The sequence below is a fragment of the Vidua chalybeata genome, chromosome 26 (assembly GCF_026979565.1).
Source record: "Vidua chalybeata isolate OUT-0048 chromosome 26, bVidCha1 merged haplotype, whole genome shotgun sequence".
In the NCBI taxonomy this organism is placed as follows: Eukaryota; Metazoa; Chordata; class Aves; order Passeriformes; family Viduidae; genus Vidua; species Vidua chalybeata.
Window position 1 is genome coordinate 3,271,227 of NC_071555.1, and position 21,772 is coordinate 3,292,998.

General features: G+C 59.2%; 2 protein-coding genes across 4 annotated transcripts; one reads left to right on the forward strand and one right to left on the reverse strand.

The window, feature by feature from the left end:
* Window positions 1-556: 556 nt before the first annotated feature.
* On the forward strand, window positions 557-9,068 carry CNTNAP1 (contactin associated protein 1). The gene is made up of 24 exons (XM_053964938.1): window positions 557-691; window positions 1,764-1,865; window positions 2,018-2,211; window positions 2,312-2,459; window positions 2,656-2,859; window positions 2,927-3,111; window positions 3,192-3,335; window positions 3,670-3,931; window positions 4,010-4,159; window positions 4,227-4,398; window positions 4,487-4,593; window positions 4,699-4,818; window positions 4,960-5,163; window positions 5,255-5,411; window positions 5,567-5,694; window positions 5,809-5,976; window positions 6,053-6,271; window positions 6,349-6,588; window positions 6,664-6,900; window positions 7,077-7,204; window positions 7,315-7,408; window positions 7,530-7,763; window positions 7,886-7,933; window positions 8,018-9,068. Exons 1-24 carry the CDS (start codon window positions 613-615, stop codon window positions 8,206-8,208), a joined length of 3,915 nt encoding a protein of 1,304 aa, XP_053820913.1. The 5' UTR covers window positions 557-612; the 3' UTR covers window positions 8,209-9,068.
* Window positions 9,069-9,443: 375 nt separating this feature from the next.
* On the reverse strand, window positions 9,444-21,456 carry EZH1 (enhancer of zeste 1 polycomb repressive complex 2 subunit). 3 transcript variants are annotated; one of them, XM_053964940.1, is made up of 20 exons: window positions 21,372-21,456; window positions 20,507-20,627; window positions 20,031-20,159; window positions 19,631-19,750; window positions 19,007-19,127; window positions 18,142-18,315; window positions 17,176-17,278; window positions 16,747-16,910; window positions 15,884-15,975; window positions 15,147-15,321; window positions 14,543-14,739; window positions 14,044-14,135; window positions 13,464-13,504; window positions 12,914-13,039; window positions 12,256-12,434; window positions 11,674-11,769; window positions 11,222-11,303; window positions 11,002-11,082; window positions 10,801-10,885; window positions 9,444-10,698 (listed from the first exon to the last, which is right to left on the reverse strand). In XM_053964940.1, exons 2-20 carry the CDS (start codon window positions 20,621-20,623, stop codon window positions 10,638-10,640), a joined length of 2,235 nt encoding a protein of 744 aa, XP_053820915.1. In that variant the 5' UTR covers window positions 20,624-20,627; window positions 21,372-21,456; the 3' UTR covers window positions 9,444-10,637. The 3 variants fall into 3 exon arrangements, with proteins under 3 accessions (XP_053820915.1, XP_053820914.1, XP_053820916.1); XM_053964939.1 differs by lacking the exon at window positions 21,372-21,456 and adding an exon at window positions 21,159-21,211; XM_053964941.1 differs by lacking the exon at window positions 21,372-21,456 and adding an exon at window positions 20,740-21,136.
* Between the last annotated feature and the right edge of the window lie 316 nt (window positions 21,457-21,772).

Here is a 21,772-nt window from a genome sequence, read left to right on the forward strand (position 1 = left end):
GACACGGAGCACCGCGGCTCTGTAGGTGTATGTAGGACACGCGGGCGCCAGCCCCCCCAACCCCTCTCTGCGCGTCTGGGGGTGGTTGAGAGCAGATACAAACTAAATCCCTTCTTCTGCACCAGTGGAGAGAGCAGCGACCCCGAGACCTGCAGGCCTTAATCCACGGCTTGATTACAAACCGCCGCCACACCACATCTGCTGCGGGGGGGCTGCGGGCACCGCTCCGACCCACCCTGCGCGGGGCTGCAGAGGGGCAGGGGAGGCTCGGGGTGCGGCGAGGACCAGGCACCGCCTAGGAAGCGACCGGGGCTGTCCGGGGAGCTCCTGCACAGCCTCGCTGTGCGCCCGTACCCGCACCCACAAGAGCCGCGTCCCGGTGCAGCCCGAGGCGGCTCGCCGTGCCGAGGAGCGGGGAAATCGAGCTCCCGGGCGGAGCATCTCCCGGGGGCGCGGCGGCGGGTGCGGCGGGGGTGGCCGGGACTCTGCGCCGCGCCCGGCCCGGCCCGGCCCGGCTTCCCCCCCGCCCCGTGGGCGGAGCCGCCGGCCCCGCTCCGCCGCGCGGCTGCAGCACCGGGAGCGGCGGCGCCGAGGGCGCTCGGGGCGCGCAGCATGGGCGCCCGCCGCCTCCTCGGGCTCCTGCTCGCCGCCTGTGCCGGCTTCCTGCGCCCCGGTCCCGGCTGCCTCGCACGTAAGTGGGGCCACAGTCCCGGGAGCGGCCGCTCCGCACTGCGGGACCGCGCCCGCCGCCCCGTCCCCGCATCCCCGAGCAGTCCCCGCATCCTCCGTTCTCTCGGGCGTCCCCCCTTCTTCTTCCCCGGGCATCCCCCGGCATCCCTCGGTATCCTCCGCTGCCCCTGTTCGCATCGTTCCCAAGGTCACCGCCGGACACGGGCGTCCGGGCTCTCCCGCCGACCGCGCCCCGCCCGGGGCGGCCCCGCCGCAGCCCCCCCGCCGGCGGCGGCCCCGCGCCCGGCCGCAGCCTCTGGGGACCCGGCACAACCGGAACGCCCCGAGGATCCCGGAATGCCCCGGGATGCCCCGGGATGCCGAGGAGAGCGGGGCCGCCCTGCGGGACCTGCCGGGCTCTGCCAGCACCTCGGCCAGCGCCGCCGCCCGCTGAGCTGGCCCCGGCACGGGGCTGCACTGGGCCCGACCCCATACCGGGGCTGGGGACAGCCGCTCGGGAACGGAAATCGGCGAGGCCCTGGTCGCACCGGGCAGCTCCCCGTGGCCCCCTGAGCCGGCACCCGGAGCCCCTTCCCCGGGGCCGGACAATTGAGGCGAGGGTCGTGCTACAGGGGATGTCGGGGGGCGGTGGACTGGGGGTTGATGCAGCACGATTCCTACAGTGAGAGGTCGGGATGCTTCTGAGCGCCCCGGGCTCTGTCCGACCTCTTAGGAGACCCTGAAAAAGGTTCGGGACCCCGGCCCCTCCGAAGGGTCTTTTGCCAGTGCCGCGTGGGTTTGCACGGGTTCCCCCGGGATTGCACGCGGGATCGTTCCCCGCCGGGGCGGGGGAGAGCGGGGGGTCCCGTCGCCCACGTCAGTGCAGAGGCGGCTGGTGCCGGCGCCGGGGCCCGCAGAGGTGTGTCAGCTCCGCTGCAGTGGGAGGGGAGAGCAAAGCGGGCCCGCCGCTCCGCCGGCCCGCGGGAGCCGCGGGGTCCCCAGAGCCCTCAGGGTCCTCAGGGCTGGGGAGCTCCCACAGGGACACTGCCCAGCTCACTGCTCCGAGGCCGCCCCCAACTCCATTCTCCCCTCAGGACCCTGCTATGATGAGCTCGTTGCTCCCCTTTACTCCTACTCCATCGGTGCCTCCTCCAGATACAGCATCTTCTACTCGGCCAGCTTCGCCCGTCTGCACAGTGAGTCCCCCCGCTGAACTGGGATGCAGGGGAGGTGGGCAGGGGGTGTCCCTGGCCGGGTTTTGCCTCTTGCGAGGCTGGTGCTGTGGTGGGGCCGAGCAAGCGGCCGCCGCTCAGTCGAAAGCCGAGCCGCTGAGCTGCTCCCCCCGCAGGCACCAGCGGCTGGTCCCCCGACCCCCGGGACAAGCAGCCCTGGCTCCAGATCGACCTGATGCAAAAGCACCGGATCAATGCAGTGGCCACGCAGGGAACCTTCAACACCTATGACTGGCTCACACGCTACATTGTGCTCTACGGAGACCACCCTACGAGCTGGAAACCCTTCTTCCAGCAGGGCAGCAACTGGGTACGGGGGAGCCCGGGGTTCTCTGTGGGAGGGGGCTCTCTGAGGTGGGTAGAGACCCCTGACTTGGAGCAAGGTGTTGACAGTGGCCCTTAATCCCCAGACATTCTTTGGGAACGTGAATGAGAGCGGGGTGGTGCGGCATGACCTGCATTACCCCATCCTTGCACGATACATTCGCATCATTCCCGTGGCCTGGAACCCGCGCGGGAAGATCGGACTGCGCCTGGGCCTCTATGGCTGCCCCTACCGTGAGTACCTGGCCGGGGGCTCCCGCAGCCCTGCGTGGTGGAATGCTGGCTCTGGCACACCTGGAAAACTCTCTCAGAGGGGGTAGTGCCCAGTCTGCAGTCATGGCAGTGCCCATAGCAGAAGGGTGTGTTCCCTGTGCCATGGCACCTGCTGCTGCAGGCAGTGACATGGGTGGGGCTGCTCTGCTCTCCCCAGGGTCCCATGTGCTCTACTTTGATGGGGATGATGCCATCTCCTACCGTTTCCGAGCCAAGAGGGTCAGTACCTTCGAGGATGACATCTCCTTCAACTTCAAGACACTGGAGCAGGATGGGGTGCTGATGCACGGGGAGGGCTCACAGGGCGACTACATCACAGTGGAGCTCAAACAGGCCCAGCTCCTCCTGCACATCAGCTTAGGTGAGCTGGGGCCAGGGGCTGGGGGCGTGGGGCCAGCGGGCCACCAGCTGATGCTGGTCCTCCCCAGGCAGCAGCCCACTGCATGCCAGTGAGGGCCACACCACGGTGGCGGTGGGCAGCCTCCTGGATGACCAGCACTGGCACTCATTGCACATTGAGCGTCTCGGCCACTATGTCAACCTGACGCTGGACGGGGAGGTCAAGCGCTTCCGCTGCCGTGGCACCTTCGACCAGCTTGACCTCGAAACTGAGGTGGGTGTGCTGGGCAGGGGCTGCCAGGATGTTGATGGTGTCCTCCAGAGAGGGGTTGACACCTTCCCTCTGCCTCCCAGGTATTCTTTGGAGGGGTGATCAACCACGACAAGCAGCACCTCACCTACCGGCAGAACTTCCGGGGCTGCGTGGAGAACATCATGTTCAACGGGGTCAACATCGCCGAACTGGCCCGGCACCGGCGGCCCAACATTCATTTTGAGGTCCAGTCTGGGGGGTGGCCCCCTCTCTGGGAGTCCTCTCCCTGCTGTGTGGGGACCCCTTTCCTGGGTGTCCTTAGCCCCACTGGGGGGTAACCCCTTCCCTGGGGCAGGGCTCCCTGCCTGCTGCGGGGTGACGCGGGGCCGGGCAGCGGCCGTGCTCAGCCAAGCGGCGCCGGATTGACCGTGCAAGGTTGTCCCTGGCCTGGGGCGCCCGCCGGGCTCTGCCAGGCATTGGGATCAATTGGGCATAGATTGAGGCCAGGACTGCGGGGATGAGAGGGCCTCCCCTCTATGGGAACATTCCCTTCCTCACCCCTCCCATGGTCACTCCCAGGGCAAAGTGGGCCACTACTGCCAGGACCAGCTGACCACCCCCATCACCTTCGCTGGCATCAACAACTATGTGCGCGTGCCGGGGATCCCACGGAGGAACCGCCTGGCTGTCAGCTTCCGCTTCCGCTCCTGGGACACTGTTGGCCTCCTGCTCTACACCGGCTTTGCTGACCGCCTGGGCTCCCTCGAGATGGTGCTGAGTGAGGGGCAGGTCAATGTCTCCATTGCCCAGCCTGGCAAGAAGAAGCTGGAGTTTGCTGCAGGTGGGCTGGGGAGCCAGCATGCGGCTGGGGGGTCAGTCTGGCAGTGCAGCATCCCCATGCACCTTCCTCTCTGCACAGGGCATCGCCTGAATGATGGCTTCTGGCACTCGGTGCACCTCGTGGCACGGGAGGGCTCAGCTGTGGTGACCATTGACGATGATGATGGTGCTGAGTTTCGGGTGGCGCACCCCTTCCAGCTACGCACTGGCAGCCAGTACTTCTTTGGAGGTGGGCAGCAGGGCGGGGTCTGGGGCAATGGGTGCCTGAGGGCCGCTCACCCCGATCTGTCTTGCAGGCTGCCCCAAGCCGGCCTCAGTCACTGGCTGCCGGTCAAACCAGACAGCTTTCCACGGCTGCCTGCAGATGCTGAACGTAGACATGCAGCCCGTGGATGTGGAGCTGCTGGCACTGCAACGGCTGGCACAGTACCACAATGTGTTCTTCAACGTCTGTGGGATCACAGACAGGTATTGACCGGGATGAGGGTGCTGCCTGGGAGTGGGGGGCATTGGGGGGCTGTGCTGGTGCTGGGACAGGAGCCCTCTGTGCCCTCAGGTGCACACCCAACCTGTGTGAGCATGACAGCCGCTGTATTCAATCCTGGGATGACTTCATGTGCATCTGTGACCTGACGGGGTACAAGGGGGAGACCTGCCACAAATGTGAGCCTGGAGCCTTGTGGGTCAGGGACAGTAGGGGCACTTGCAGCCCCTACTCCTGCCTGGTGCCTCCCTTGCACTCACATCCACCCCATTCTTCTCTTTCAGCCCTTTACAAGGAAACATGTGATGCTTACCGAGTCAGCGGGAAGACCTCGGGCAACTACACCATCGACCCTGATGGCAGTGGGCCGCTCAAGCCCTTCACGGTGTACTGTGACATCCGAGGTGGGGGTGGCAGGAGGGCAGAGGGGACCTCTGTCTGATGCCCCTGGGAACCAATCCTTGCCTGTGTATTGGAGCTGGAACAGGATAGAGGGAGCGGGGGTGTCCTAGGGGTCAAGTCCTAAAGCTCCCCTTTCACTGCAGAGGACCGAGCGTGGACCATCATCCGGCACAACCGTCACTACGCTACGCGGGTGACGGGCTCCAGCGTGGACCGGCCCTACCTGGGGGCCGTGGAGTACTGGAACGCCTCCTGGGCCGAGGTCTCAGCCCTGGCCAACGCCTCTGAGTACTGCGAGCAGCGCATTGAGTTCCACTGCTACAACTCCCGCCTGCTCAACACCCCCTGTGAGTGCCGGGAGAAGGGGGCCGGTGCTGCATGGCTGCACTGCAGGGCTGTGGCACGGGACAATGTCCTGACTCTCCTCCGTGCCTGCAGCCGGGCTGCCCTTCAGCTTCTGGATGGGTCGGAACGATGAGCGGCACTACTACTGGGGGGGCTCGCGACCGGGCATCCAGCGCTGCGCCTGCGGGCTGGACAAGAACTGTGCTGACCCCCAGTACTTCTGCAACTGTGATGCCGACCACGCCATTTGGTGAGTGGTGGCAGCTGTGGAACAGGAGCTGTGGGGTGGGGACTGCAGTCATGGGGGGCACAAACTCTGGGGCATTCAGATAGGGGTAACAGGGCTGTGGGCTAGCAAAGGGACAGAAACACCTCATGGGCCCTCTGATGCACTCACATTTGCAGGAGGACAGACAAGGGTCTGCTGACCTTTGTGGACCACCTGCCCGTCACCCAGGTTGTAGTTGGAGACACCAACCGCACTGGCTCTGAAGCCCAGTTCGTGCTGGGGCCCCTACGGTGCTATGGAGACCGTAAGTGACCGGCCCCACAGAACATCCCGTGCCTGCAGAGTGCCTACACCTGCCTGTGGTGTCCCACATGGAGGGACACTGTCTATCCCTCACTGCCCCTCCTGTTCCCCACAGGCAACACCTGGAACACCATCTCCTTCAACAGGGGTGCAGCCCTGATCTTCCCCACCTTCCAAGCCAACCACAGCCTTGACATCTCCTTCTACTTCAAGACCACTGCCCAGTCTGGAGTCTTCCTGGAGAACCCAGGCTACCGAAACTACATCCGCATTGAGCTCAACAGTACGGGGGGGCAGAGGGTGCAGGGCTGTTGGGGGCAGAAGGGCTGGGGCCTCTTCTCAGCACCATGTCCTTGCAGCCACTAGGGATGTGGCATTTATATTTGACATTGGGAATGGGGACGAGAACCTGACGGTGCGGTCGGTGGTACCCTGGAACGACGATGAGTGGCACCAGGTGAAGGCTGAGCTCAACGTCAAGCTGGCACGGCTGCGGGTGGACAAGCTGCCCTGGGTGGTGCGGCCATTCCCCCCACAGAGCTTCGTCCGCCTGGAATTTGACAGGCCCCTCTACGTCGGTGAGAGCCCCTGGCCACGTCCCTGCACCCCCAGGTCCCCACGTGCCACAGGGCACTCAGTCTTGGCCCCGCTGCAGGCGCAGCAGAGCACAAGATGCGCCCGTTCCTGGGGTGCCTGCGGGCACTGCGGATGAACGGGGTGACGCTCAACCTGGAGGGCAAAGCCAACGAGACCGAGGGTGTGCGGGTCAACTGCACCGGCTACTGCCAGGACCCGCCGGTGCCCTGCCAGAACAGCGGGCTCTGCGTCGAGCGCTACAGCCACTACACCTGCAACTGCAGCATCTCCGCCTTCACCGGGCCCTTCTGCAACCACGGTGAGTGGCAGCGCTCCGCGGGGTGGGAGGGCCCGAGGAGCCGGCGCTCCCCTCACCCCCTAGGCTCTCCCACAGACATCGGTGGGTACTTCGAGGAGGGCACCTGGGTGCGGTACAACATCCTGCCCATGTCGCTGTACGCCGCCCGTGAGTTCGCCAGCATCGTGAGCAGCCCCTGGCAGCCCCTGCCTGGCTACAACCTCACCAGCGAGGAGGTCAGCTTCAGCTTCAGCACCACCTCAGCACCTGCCGTGCTGCTCTACGTCAGCACCTTTGTCAAGGACTACATGGCCGTGCTCATCAAGGATGATGGTGAGGGCAAGTTCCCCTGCCCTGGGGCTCACCCAGAGCCTGCAGGAGGACCCCTATCTGCTGCTGGGGCTCCACAGGATGCTCCTCTCTGTGGATGCCACTTTCCAAGCCTATAGATGGGCTGGATGTGCCCACTGAGAGGTCCAGCCCTGCTGACAGCCCTGTGCTGCCCACAGGGAGCCTACAGCTGCGCTACCAGCTGGGCACCAGCCCCTACGTCTTCACTCTCACCAACAAGCCAGTGACGGACGGGCGGCCCCACCGTGTCAACATCACCCGCCTGCACCGCACACTCTACACCCAGGTTCGGGCTGGGGCACCCTCCCAGTGCGGCCTGGGGGCTTCAGGTCAGGCTGGGAGAGGGCATGGGCAGGGTGACTCTGTGGGCACTGATGCTGTGCACCCACCTCCCAGGTGGACTATCTCCCCATCATGGAGCAGCAGTTTTCCCTGTTTGTGGACAGCAAGCTGGACTCACCCAAAAACCTGTACCTGGGTCGTGTGATGGGTGAGCTGGGTCCTGCCCTCAGCTGGGATCCCGTCCTGGGGTCCCATGCTGGGGTGTCTTCTGCACAGCATGGCCCTTGCCCTCTGAGAAGGATGAGTAATCTCCTTCTGTGGCCCCACAGAGACTGGCGTGATTGACCCCGAGATCCAGCGCTACAACACACCTGGCTTCTCAGGCTGCCTCTCAGGGGTGAAATTCAACACCCTCGTGCCCCTCAAAGCCATCTTCCACCCTACCAGTCCCCTGCGGCCCTACAGCATCCGGGGAGAACTGGTGGAGTCGAGCTGTGCCTCAATGCTCCCCCTCAGCACCATCCTTATCCCTCCTGAGATGGACCCCTGGTACATGGCCACAGGTGGGTGCTGTGCTGGGACCCTGGTGGGGATGGAGCCCTCGTCAAGCACCAGCTGAAGAAGGGAAGCTCCAGCATGAGACCTTGCTGCAGCCTGGTCTCAGCTACCTATTCTGTCTCTGCAGAGTTCCCCCACGTGCACGACGACGGCTGGACTGGGATCATCATTGGGTGTAAGTGAAGCCTCTGGCTGGTATTTCACGCTGGCACGGCCCTGTGGCCCTCCCCAATCCCTCACTGCTGTCTCTTCCCCGCAGTCGTGATCTTCCTGCTCCTGCTGCTGGCAGGGCTGCTGGTGCTGCTCTACTTCTACCACCACCGCTACAAGGGCTCTTACCACACCAACGAGCCCAAAGCCATCCAGGATTACGGCGGTGCGACCAAACCGCCATCGGCACGCAAGGAACAGAACCTGCCCCAGATCCTGGAGGAGCCGAGAGGGGACTAGCGGGGCCGGGGGTGGGACGGGCTCACAGCCCCCGCAGCCCCGGGAATGAGCGAGCGTCGCGGGACCAAAAGGCCGAGCACACCTGAACTGCCAACACCCGCCTTCAGACTGACCGGACTGGACCGGACCGACCGCCACCTCCTCCCCACGGCCGCCACCGACCGGCCCCGGAGTGCGGCCACGATCCGCCGAGCCCCAGCCTCGCTCGCCCGGATACACCGACAGCCCCCATGCCAGAGGCAGGCTGCTGCCTCTACAGCTGCCAAATCCTGCCTGGCCTCTGTTGGGGAGCCCCAGGCCCGGTGCCCACCCTCCCTCTGGCCGGGGGCACCCGGCTGCTGCCGCCCGTTAGTGCTGCCCGCGTAGATGACCCGCTGCTTTGCTCGCTTCGCCAGCACCGCGCAGAGCCACGAGCATCGGCCCCGCTCCGCCGGGCTGCCAAGCAATACTCCACACCGGCACCGCGCATGCCGCCACCGCACCTTGCTGAGATGCTGCTTTCATAAGATCAGGTACAGATCCTTTCTACCATTTTTGTTGCTGGATATTCTACTACACTCTGGTTTTTTTATTCTATCGGTTTGTATAAAAAACCAAACGGAAGCTCCCGCGGGCGTGACGCCCCGCGTGTCGTGGTACGTGGTCTGTAGTTTGCTACTTCTCTGTACGAAGTGCCAGTCCTGCCAATTACCTCCAGCCCAGGGAAAGCTCCTGTTCACTTGCTGTGTTGTGGTAAGACAATGTTAACAGATATGCATTTACCTACCCAAAGGCCTGGCTCCACTGGGCACTTTATTTTTAAAAAGTCTGTTCTTTTGAATGAGATGTGAAGATAATCAAATAAAGGCAGAATGATGGCATTTGACAGTCCCCAGCCTTCACCTTGGCAGCCTGGGCAGATCCTCTCCTCCCACCCCGGCTCAGCCTGCACCAAGGGAGGCACCACATTGACAACAGCAATTCCTGGTCCTGGAGTGAGATGCAGGGTGTAGTGAGCTTGGGCTAGAGGCAGCTCAGCTGCTGCTGCACACACACACCATGTCCTGCTCTCCCCACCAGGCACCTCTGCCCCCTTCCCACCCTGAGGCAGTGTGATTCAGGCAGCTGGCAGCACCGGCTCCCCCGTGATTCCCTGGGAGCCAGGCTGGGGACAGCTGGGTGGAGCCCAGCAGGCAGGGGACAGCCTGGGGACAGGCTGCTGCCCAGGGTAACAGAGGCCAGGAGGCAGGGGAGGGTCTTTGCTACCACTTTATTATGACAAAGGCTACAAGCCATGTTATTTAAAGTGCATTATTATTACCATTATTCACTGTCAACAAACCACAGACAAAAGCCTGGCATAGTGCAGATATGGCCGAAGTGGCAGAAGACGCTTAGGCAAGAGCAGGGTTGGCAGGAGCTGGGTGGATGGAGGTGGCAGGGAGCAAGGCTCAGGCAGGTGCTGGGATACAAGCACTGCTCCAGACAGACCTAAACACCTCCATGCTCCAGGGAGCCATCACGGACAGCGGGAAGGACAGACAGAGAGCCTGGCCTGCCGTGGCAGGGGACTGGGAAAGCATGGTGAGGGCTGGGCCAGGGAGGGCTTGGCTCCCAGGAAATCCAGAACCTCTGTTCCTGGACTAAACAGCTGGGAGCAGGCTGAGGCCCTGGAGCCAGGTCAGGGCTCAGTCAGGCTTCCCATGTCATCCTGGGAACCCAGCCCTGGACATTGGGAGCACAGCCCAGCACCCAGCACCAGGCCAGGCAGGAGGTTGGTGGCATATGTGCTCTCACGGGACAGCCCCAACCTTCAGGTCACCCCGGGCCCCATCCAGCCTGCCCTGTCTCAGGCCTGGAGCAACATCCCAGCAAAGGTGCTGACAGATGCAGGACACCTGGGATGCCTGCAGTCTCTCCACCCCAAAATACAGGGCCCAGCCAACAGCTGAGGATTAGTTTAAAGTGCTTTTTTCTTTCCTTTTTGCATGGAGTGCAAGGCTAAACCTCACCCTGCCAGAGAATATTTCCTCTTTATTCCCAGGGCCAGGGGGTCACAAAGCCCAAGGAAGGTTTCTGAGAAGCCTCCCCTGGGTCACAACAGGCAGTGACTGTAACATCATCCTCTACCCAGCTCAGTGGCACCCCTACTCAAAGTATCATGTTGCATAGTGCTGCTCTCCCATCCCCAGGCATCCCTTGGTGCCACTCCAGCCACAGCTGGGCAGTTCCCCTTTCCCAGCCAGCTGGGGCAGAGGGGATACCACCCTGGGACAGCCATGGCCCAGGGGCTGCTTGCACTCCTATCCCGAGTCTCTCTGGTGTTTGGATGGAAAGTAGCACTTGTGACACACACAGCAGCAGGAACAGCAGCAGTCATGTCAGCGTGAAGCAAACATGGCATTGCTTACAAGGTGCAGCAGCAAGGTGTGCCAGAACCACCCTGGAGATTAGATGATGTCTGTCTCCCTCTCTATGCCGACATACTTCAGGGCATCTGCCTGGCTATACCTGCAGGACAGGAAGGCATGGCTGCAGCAATGCTCCCCCCACAAACCTGCACACAGGGTAGGGTCAAACCCTGCAGCCCAAGGTCTCCGCTGGCCAAGGTACCTGTAGTCAAAAAAGAGCTCCTCTCCTGCCTGGATGGCTCTCTTGGCGAAGATACCAATGCGGTGGTCTCCGTTCACCATCACAACTGCAATCAGAGATACAACATCAGAGATGCAACACCAGAGACATGCAGCCCCCACCTGGGCTGGAGCTCTCACAGCACCATGTCCTGCCTGGCCTGGCCGGGCAGGGGGACCTCACCTTTCGCATAGCAATTGGGGTTCACTGAGTGGTTGGCAAAGCGGATTTTATTTCCTTTGCGAGTAGCATCAACAACAAAGTCTATTTAGAGAAAAAAAAAAAAAAAAGAAGGAAACCATCATGTAAGGCTAGGCTTGTCACCCAGGCAAGAGGTAGGCTGAGCCTGCCCACCTGGCCAGCAGCCCTGGCCTCTCCACCCCTGGCAACCTCAGGAAGTTACCATTGTTGAGGTTGAAGAGGAAGCTGGACATGTACTTGTCGTAGACCTTTCCTCGCCTGTCAGCCTCGTCCTGTGAAATGAGCTGTAGAGGGAGATCACCTTGAGAGACTCACAGCGGAAGGCTGAGCCAGGTTCCAGGGCTGCCTCCTGGAAACACCTTCCTGCTCTCCCATCTCATGGGCAGGAGCTTGCCAGGGCTCCCAGGGATGGGGCAGGGCCAGAGCAGGGCTCTCAGGCAGCAGCACACACACAGCACACTCCTCCACAGTGGAGGGCCAGAGGTACTGAGATGTGTCCCCACACAGCACAAGGCCTCCAGACCCGGTCAGAGCGAGCCCATGGGCACAGCCGAGCTGGGGAAGGCAGCTGACCCCACAGGCAAAGGAAGCTCTCCCACCACACACAGCCCCCGTGTGCCTGGCCAGCAGCCCCAGCACAGGCACAGCACTGACCTCCCCACAGTACTCGGAGATGAACTCGTTCTTCTGCACAGCCTCCTTGATGAAAGTCCCCCAGCCAGCCACGTCTGATGGGGCCAGCAACAAATGCTGGAACCAAAATGAAAGGAAATGGGGAGAGTTGGCAGGTACAGCACACTGGTCATGGGGGCAGCAGGGAGCCAGTGTCCATCCAGCATCCCCTTGTTATGGTGACACACAGCTCCCTACAGACTTACACCATTACATGGAGCTGCACAGGACCTGACACACACTAATTTGCAACTTTCTCTGAACTTCCCTTTTTTTAAAATGCTCAATTCTTTGCTCTGACCAGCAGAATTCAAGACTAAATCTTTCTCTAGAGTCACTTTACACACTCCCTTGCTCTCACCATTCCTCACTCCAATTTCCTGATTTTCACATCTACAATCCCTACTCCAGAATAAGTACTGCAGAGGCCTAGGGCAGAGCAGCTTCTTTTCCAGACTCTGGCAGCTCCAGTGAAGCTGCTCCCCAACACAGCAGCAGCAGCAGCAGCAGTAGCTGTGTGTCCGCTCTGCCCTGAGGCAGCCCCTGCCACACTGCTGTCAATACCTTTTTGAGGCCTCGCTGGATGCTGCAGTTCTTGCAGGAGACCACCTTGCAGTCCCAGTGCTCTGAAGCGCCGCAGGTGAGGCAGAGGTCTGGGTCACACTCCCGCACAGCCAGGTAGCAGGGGCACTGCTTGGTGTTGCACTGGGTCTTACAGCGGCAGCCTGGGAAGCGGTTCTGACCTGTACCAACAGACCATGGGTTTGCACTGTGAGCTTTGGTCTCTGCCCCAACTGCTCCTCCCAAGCCCTGGCGGGCCTTGGGCAGGGACACAATGAAGTCTGGCTGTTTTCTCCACTGCAAAGCTGGGAATGGAAGCCCAGACAGGAAAAACAACCATGGCAGAGCAGTGACCCAACGCCCACCCTAACTGCTGGAGGCACATCCTGCTCACAGGGGACCAGCAGCAGCACCCACAGGATACAGACACAGGGATGTGCACTAAGAGGAGTGTCTCTCAGCTGCCAACAGCTGCACGGCAGCACAGAACCATTTCCTTTTGGACTTTAACAGGCCGCTAACAGAACCACTGTGGATGGACAGAGCAGCAAGTGCAGGAATAAAGTAGGCACTCAGCAAGCCCCAGCTCTGCACCCTCCCTGTGCTTTGTGCCAGGAGAGCTAGCTGCTTTCATGCCCAATAGTATTTGACTTATTCTTACAGTCAGGGTTGCACTGGCAGAACTTCTCACAGAAATTCTGAGTCATGATGCAAGGGCAGGAGCTGTCACAGGGATGCTCGGGGTGGTCACAGGGCTGGTAGTTGTACACCTGGGTTGGTGAATTATCTAGAACAAGAAGAGAAATGCCAAGATTGGAAGCTGCATGTTGCAGGAACCTTTTCAAAGCAGCAAGTACAGGGCACTGGAGGCGAGAAGGTGCAAGCTGCCCATTTGCCTGCACTGGGCAGGGAGCCTGGCAGCACCCAGCTCCCACAGACACACATATGGCTGTGCTCACTGACCACAGCCCAGTCCACACAGGGCTGCACACCAGCCCTCAGCCTCCCCTGGCTGCAGCAAACCCTGCTGCACATGCAGCCTCAGCAGGCACTGGAATGGCCATGATGCCCCTGGCTCCAAGGAGCCTGGCCAGGGGTAGTCACTCCCTCCACGCTGCTGGACCTGCCAGTCTGGTGAGCAGGACACGGCCACCCCGCTGGAGAACTCAACCCTTGCAAACCTCCCATGACACAGCCACAGCCAACTCTACCTTTCTTCAGCTGGATCTTCCTGCAGTGTGCAGCCCACAGCCTGCAAAAGGAGCAGAGAAGGTTGAGGTGACGTGTAAGCCATCAGGGAGAGCCAGCCAGCGCTGCTCAGCACCAGCAGCCAGCACAGCAGAGATGGGCCTGGCAGACTCATGCATTAATGATCAGCAGCCACTATGAAGTGGAGAGATATGAGAGTGATGCAGCTGCAGCAGAAGCTCTTGAAGCCAAACACCAGAGCCAAAATAACACTGGACATACTGAGATCAACACACAAAGTGGGCTACAAGTCAGGGAGCTGAGGTTGAGGCTGCTGTTAGGGAAGTGGCACCAGGACCAGCAGCCAGTGCTGCCCTATCCTCGAGCTGAGCCTGGGGCTGCAGGGCCACTGAGCCCCCAGCCAGAGCAGCAGCCCTGGAACTGGGCCAGGGCCAGCACCCAGCAGCAGCACCAGCAGCCCCATGTGACAGCAGGACGTGTGCACAGATGGGAGCCAGATGGGGATTACCAGGAATGCGTTGGCACAAAAAGCAGCAGATCTGGTTGCATTTTAAGAACAAAACAAGCTTGTCCAACACTTGCCTGTGCTTCCTTTTCTTCTTCTGGGATGGATTCATTAACTCATTTGTTGGCAGTTTCGTTATAAGCGATTCCTTCACTGCAAACTGAAAGACCTACCGAAGAACATAAGCAAAAAGAAGAAACAAGTTCAGTGCACTCAAGTCGTTTTATCAAAAGCATAAGGAGAGTGTGAGTAAGCACAGCAAGGCTCCCAGGCCTGGGCCCAGAGAGCAGCAGCTCTGCCCCATTTTCCTGCCTATGGCACACTGCCCCCTCCAACTGGAAAACGAGTGCCCGCACACCTGGCTGTGACACTGCACGTGGGAGGGAACCCACAATACCAGCACGCAGGGCTCATTCTGCCAACAGGAGCACTGCAGCAGAGTAACACCCTGAGCTCCAAAAGTATTGATGTGGCACCTTTCTTGGGGAGATTTGTGGCAGAGAAATAAAACCAACAGGCAGTGGCTCTGGCCCCAGCCCCTCTCTTGTGGCTGCATTGCTTGCTCTGGGCACCCACCTGCTTGCAGGTCTTTGTCCCCAGCAGCCTTGCAATTGAGCAGAAGTTGTTGAAGTAGGTCCCATGGAAGACACGGAAGAGTGACTCCTCGGCTCCTGTCCACTCCACGGGTTCCTGCGGCGTCTCCACCGCAAACAGCTGGGAGGAGGCCGGGCTCAGCTTCTGCTTAGTGGGGGTTTGGCAGCGGGAGTTGGCCTCTGGCAGGAAAGGCAGATGTTAAGCCAAACACACCCTGGAAGAAGGCACCCAGCCATCATGGTTCTGGGGGGCAGTGGTCATCCCCTCATGCTCTGCAACCCTGCACTGCACTCCTGGCCACACACTCCTGCTTCTAGCCAGGCACAGTGCTCAGGAGCCAAGGGCTCGCTCTGGCCTTTGCAGATCACAGCAAAGCTCTTGCTTTGCCTGGCAACATTCCTCCTTCCTGGGAGAGGACAGTGAATCCCACAGCAGCAAGGGCAGGGCTGGTTTGCTGGGAACACTGACTACTAACTCCAAATTCTCCAGCCGTGCAGGAAGCAGAAGGAGCCTGGGAGAACTCCAGCTGCGAGGAGCTGCCTGGCCTCAGAGAGAGGAGTGAGGTGTCTCAGGACTGGCACCATACCCGAGGAGCTAGAGGCCCACTCGTTGCCTGTGTCCCGGTCGCTGTCGCCCTCCCTGGTCTCAGTGACAGCCGGGGTGTTGGAGCAGGATGCACCCACCACGTGGTGCCGCCGGCGGCGACGGCCTGAGCACTTGGATCGAGGGTTGTGCAGTGCAGCAAACTCCTTGGCTCCTTCCTGCAAGCAGAGCAGAAGACAAGACAGGTGGCAGATGACCAGGGAAAGCAGGAAGGCTTTTCCACAGGCCCTGGGACAAGCCCTGTCCTGCCACCACCAAGAGCAGGCAGAAGAAGCTGGCCATATGTGGTCCCTTCAGCAAGTGCCAAACCAGCTGCTTGTGTTGCATGTTCCCATTTTGTTCCCTTTGGCATCGTTGCCCAGTCAGCAGAGGTTCCCTGGCCCTGAACCCCCAGCCCACTCCTCTGGATCCTCCTGACTTCTCGCTCTGCTCCTTTTTAGCATGGCCTTAATTTCTCTAACACTGCACTGAGTCCAGAGAAATCATCTGTCACACCATTTCCCATCTGCCAGCTCTGGAATTAGTCTTTGTTGGAGATCTACTATAATATGCATCTGGTAAGGTCTGCATTTGCAGTCATGCTCCTCTGAATCCAACAAGGACCAGAACTAATTCTGAAAAAATCATCCAAGTTGTGAAAAAGATCCATAGAGCTCTGCAGAGCAGAGCTGGCCAGGGCACTTCTCCCATGGTTTCTTAAGCAGTGACACAGAAACATACCAGCCAGAGGAAACAGTCTGCGCCGCAAGGATCTGGCTCAATCTTGGTCTCTCTATTCTTTCGTTTGTACACATTAGGAGTAGCATGAAAAGCTGAAAAAGTAACAGTTATCTTTACTATTAGCATTCTCCAGGAGTCTCCCCCCCCTCTGCAAGGGACAGGAAGCAGGAGCCTGTGTGCCTGAGGGTTCCTCTGGCAGCGGGGCCTGAGGCGACCAGACCCACAGGGTAACTCTGCTCCAAGCCACAATGGGGACTAGGCAGCTTGGGAAGGAGATGCCAAAGAAGAAGGATCAGCTTTCACACTGAAACAAAAAGACCACGTCATATTAATATTATATCTTTTAATAAATTATTCACTGGAAAAAGTCCTGTGACTTCCCAAAGAAGCCCTTAGACCTGGAGAACAGCAGGTCCAGCAGCTAATCAGTATCCGAAAGGCTTTGGCAGGACCAACCGCAGGAACATGACTAAGACGAAGCTGTAAGTTCCAGGGAGGCAACAAAACACAGGGGCATGTCCAGACTTTGGCAGTGAAACATTCATGCCTTTCACTGACGAGCTTCTGCAAAGCAAGAGCAAAGTCTGGTGGTGGCAGGACTACTGCACAAGCTGCCGGGAGCTCGGACGCGGCGTGCTGAGCGCGGAGAGGGGACGGCCACGCGCGTCGGTCTGCCATCCGTGGGAGCAAAGAGCGGAGCCGTCTGTACAAAAGGCTTCTGGGCACCTGTCAGCTCCTAAGGCCCCACTGCAAACTCATGAGGCACCACCCTCCAGAGACTCCAGCATGGACTAAGCAAGGTGTGCAGAGGAAAACTGAGGAGAAAGGGCTCTAGGGAAGCGTCCGGCTGAGATGGCACTTACGATGCAGAAAGCAGTCGTACTTGAAGCAACGGCGGCAGAAGAGGGTGTGGAAGGAGTGCAGGGACTGCTCCCGCTGCACCGACTTGGCGCACGGCCCGTCGATGTTGGGAGTGCACTGCGGCGGCAGCACGTTGGGGTCTGACACCTCCGTGAGCTCCCGGTACCTGTTGACAAACACGAACACCCAGGGATGTGCTTTCCCCATCTGTGACAGCTTTACATGCCTACAGCACCATCTGGGCCCATCAGGCTCTGGCTCAGGTAAGTCAAGGCCAAACTGCAGTCTGTAACATTCAAAACACACTCTGCTCACAGAGCCTGCAGGCACTGAGCTTTGTGGCCCAGCCAGCCCACAGTGCTGGTCTCTGAAATAAAGATTTCAACTCTTGCTAAAAAAAGGAACAGACAACCAGTGCAGGGATTTTCTACCTTTCTTTCATATCCTCTGGGAAGCCATATTCAGGAAACATGGAAGAAATAGCAGTGAATATCATGTCATTGGGGAACCTCTTCTTTGAACACTTCTTGTTACCTACAAAGAAGAGGAGACACAATTCTTCAGCCAAGCTGATGTGGATGGGTCTTCCCTTCTTGCACAGAGTAATTCCAGAGATGCTCAGGATTGTATTTTAAGACAGAAATGTAATCCCATGCACAACAGATAAACTTTGTGTCCTGCAATCAGGCTGAGGTATTCCCAGAAGCAGTGCTAGGCCACTTTCAGTACAGCACAATGTACTGCTGGAAGTACCAACTTCTCTTAAGTGCTATTACTATTTATTTCTGCCAGGGCAGAACTTGTAGACAGTTTTCTATATCCACTAAAGTGTTGATATTTGTGCTGCCCGCATCACTACAGATCAAGGACAAAGACAAAATTACCCATCAGCATTCAAAAGGTCATCGAGGACACATGAAAATCCCACAAACCAGAGCTTCCTCTAGGCAACAAGAGCTCCAGGTGGCACGGGAGAGGGAAGAGGAACACTAATGCATGGAAAGCAGGTCTGGAAGGGATTTAAAAGCGTCCATCTCCCTGCCTCCCACAGAAACAGATCCACCCACACCTCCCTGACAGGTGCTTGCCAGACCAGCACTTGAAAACATCCCATAACTTCTCATATAACACCCAGCTCTGCTAATCTCACCAGGAAGTGGGTTTACAGATGACTCATCTAAATTACTCCTCACCACTTTCAGATGGTGATTTCTTCCCCTGTCCACAGCAGACAGTGAGAATAAAACATTTCCCTTCTGTCACAGAACTTGTCAAGCTGGAACTGCTCTTGGCACAGTAACAACCCAGTGATGGTAGGATAGCAGTGCCCAGTGCTCAGGTGGGGCAGGACAGAAATGTGACCAACACAATCTTCACTTCTCTGGGGCCAAACCCACCTTCCACTGCAATTCGCTTTCTTTTCCTTGTCACTGGCAGCTCCTCTTTTCCATCCTCCTGTTTCACCTCAGAATCGTTGTGTCCTTCCACTTCCTCGTCCGAGTACTGATTCAGAGCATTCACTAGCTCCAGGAACACAGCATCACTGATGAGGACTGACCCTGAGATCATTTCTGAAACACACAGAAGTGGGAGTGCCACCATCTTCCTTGTTTCTTGCCATGGCAAACCACAAGCCTACGTGCTCTGCTACCCACCAGAGCCCTTCTCTCAGTGTTTTTTTTTGGGTAGGTGGGATTTTAGCACTAATGTCAATAGTGGTCTATCATTTACAGCAATCTGGGGACAGGCCACACCAGTTTTCCCTGTCTTCCTCCCCGCTGGACAATTTTATGATGGGGCAGGTAGTGCTTTTCATTGATTGAACTCTTGGCTGAGGCAACAAGCAGAACAGGGTTGCTGAGCTACTCCCCCTCTAGCACATTTTCACCATCCCAGAGGACACCCGTGAATCCCTGTAGACAGGAGGACTGGCTCCAGAGCACTCCAGGCATTAAAATGGAGTGAGGTACCCAAAGGCAGGAATGTGCCCTTGCAAAGGAGAATGGCAAGCACCATCCTGTTTCCCTGCTCTGAGAGCTCCCACAGAAAAGCTGGTTGCTGCTGCCACCTTTTGACTTCTGAACTACTTGGATATGTTATTTGCAAGAGACTGAATTACAGAACCATAGGAAGGTTTGGGTTGGAAAGGATCTTAAAGCTCATCTTGTTCCACCCCTGCCATGGACAGGCCACTAGGCCAGGTTGCTCCAAGCCCCATCCAACGTGGCCTGGAGTGGACATAGCTGGTTGCTCCCAGGTTACCTTCCTCTCCATGAACTTTCCCATCATAGTTATTAATAAGTTCTTCAATGAAAGTTTCATCTTCTTCCTTCACCTCGTCGCCCATGTAAGGGATATTGCACAGAACTGTTTCATCCTCCACCTGAAGAGAGATCAGACACAGCTCAGAAAAGCAGAGTTTGCTGACCCCAACGGGGCTGTGCCCAAAGCTGCTCTGGTCCCTCAGACCTGCCAACAACAAGGTGCACAGCAAAGGTTCAGATGTCTCATCACTGACACATCAGCGTTATCCCATTGTAACCCAGACACAAATGAAAGGACCTGCCTAAGAAATAAAACTCTTCATATACAGGGAAATAAAAATCTTAGGAAAAAACACAAACAAACAAAACCCCCAAAACCATATTTACTCCTTGAATTTTGTGAAACAATGGTGACTCTGTCAAGAAGCCACATGTAAGGGAGACTATCTGGTGAGGTAGTGTGGACACAAGGCTGTCTGGGATTCTACAAAACAAGCAACTAAAGCAACACTTCATCATCTCTCAAGTAGATGTTGCCTGAAACAAGTGGGATGAAGAACCACTTCCCAACTGTGTAACAATCAGACGCTGACCTCACTGAGACCCTGCGCTTCCCACGTACCATGAAATTCTGCTGAAGAGGGGACCAGGAGTACATAATGGGCACCAGTGCCACTGTGTTCAGGGTCCTCATGTACAGTGTCTGACTTGAAAATCCTGGGAAAATGCTCTCAACAGTGCACTGGAATACAAGTAGAGAGAAGGCCAGTGAGGAACCACTCCGGGAGGCTGCCACAGCCTGAGGAAAACTGAATTCAGGACAAACACAGAAGCCCCACATCCACTCTGTGGACTCCATCACAGGAAAAAGCCTTGGGGGTACTTTTTGTTCATTTCAGCATTCCAGAAGTGTGAGGCATGGCCTGACACTGACCTAGGACAACACAGACAAAAACTCATCCATATTCCCACAGCTCCCTGCAGTCCCCACTTGCTGATGCTGCCCCTTTTCCTCTGCACACCTGTTTCAGGAACGGGTGCCCACTGACTGGCTTCATCAGCTGCACTGGCTGCACTCGAAGCTTCTTCCAGTCTTCATTAAGGATTTGAGTCTTTTCGTGAACCTTCGCAAAATTGGCCACAAAGAGAGCCTGAAAGGAGAGAAAGGAGCTCTCAAAATTTAAGAAAACCCACTGAGAACTCCCACAGCACTGAAAGGGTTCAGCAAGGAGATCCTGTAAAACCCAACTGGAAATGAGCTCTCCTGCTGCAGTTACACCAGTGCTTGTTCAATGGCCTCGTGCATGTGACAGCTGCTGCCCACACAGCTCAAGGCAGAGCACGAGCAGAAGTGGCATCTCTTCCCATTGATCCAGCTTGCAAGTCAAGTACAGCTTATCAATTCACCTTGCTGACACCCTCTGGCACCATTTAGACACTCTGAGCTGAAATGAAGCCTTTTTGGGGCATCTCAGCCCAGTCCTTGCTGTGGCTGTACCTTTGCTCCCATGTTTGCTTGGAACCTCTTGAGCTGCCGCAGACGCATGTACTCGGACTTGACTTTCCTTTTCCAGTACATGATACACTTGGATGTCGGAGGAGTGGTAATTTCCATTTTTCTGTAACAGTACAAAAAGAATAAGTATTAAATAATTAAGAGCTCAACCCCGAAACAAGTGATATTAGAAAAACGTCCCTGTGGATGGGAAAAATACTCTATGCATCATAGACCTAAACCAAGCAAAATAACGCCGTAGCTCTGCAGTGCTCCTGACTGCGGAACACCCCCAGCCCGAGACAGGCCCGGGACAGCAGCGTGGGGCGGTGCTGACCAGAACCGCCCGTCCTGTTCCCTGAGCCCCCGGGGCAGCACGTGAGCCCGGCGGTTGCCGGGATCCCCGCCCTCCCCCGGAACACGCCGCCGGAGAGCCGCGGCTCCACTCCAGCCGTCCTCCCTGCCGCTCCGGCCGGGCCCGAGCGCTCCCCACGCCCGCGAGCAAGAACCGGAGCGAGCCGAGGCCAGCGGCGCCGCCGGGCCGGGGGAGCGGGTCCGAGCCCCGCAACTCCCTACCCCAGGGGCCCGGCTGGTACCACGGGGAACCCGCGACCCCCCGGGACCCCGCGGGACCCCCGGCCCCGCCCGCACTCACTGCTCGGCCATCGCGACAGGGGGAGGCCGCGCGCCCCCGCCACACTGCGCGCGCGCCGGCCCGCCCCGGACCCCGCCCCCGGCCCTGGACCCCGCCCCCGGCCCTGGACCCCGCCTCGATCCGCCCCGGACCCGCCTCAGGCCCCGGACCCCGCCTCAGGCCCCGGACCCCGCCTCAGGCCCCGGACCCCGCCTCGATCCGCCCCGGACCCGCCTCAGGCCCCAGCTCCCGTTTCGGGCCCGCCTCAGGCCCCGGACCCCGCCTCGATCCGCCCCGGACTCGCGTCAGGCTCCGGCTCCCGCCCCGGGCCCGCCTCAGGCCCCGGACCCCGCCTCGGCCCGGCCCGGCCCCTGGCCCTGCCCCGCCCCTCAAACCCCAGGCCCCGCCCCTCACACCCCAGGCCCCGCCCCTCCCGTCTCATCCCCAGGCCCCGCCCCTCACACCCCCAGGCCCCGCCCCTCCCGTCTCATCCCAGGCCCCGCCCCTCACACCCCCAGGCCCCGCCCCTCCCGTCTCATCCCAGGCCCCGCCCCTCACACCCCCAGGCCCCGCCCCTCCCGTCTCATCCCCAGGCCCCGCCGCGCGTCGCCGCCGCCGGTGCCGGTGGGGCCGGG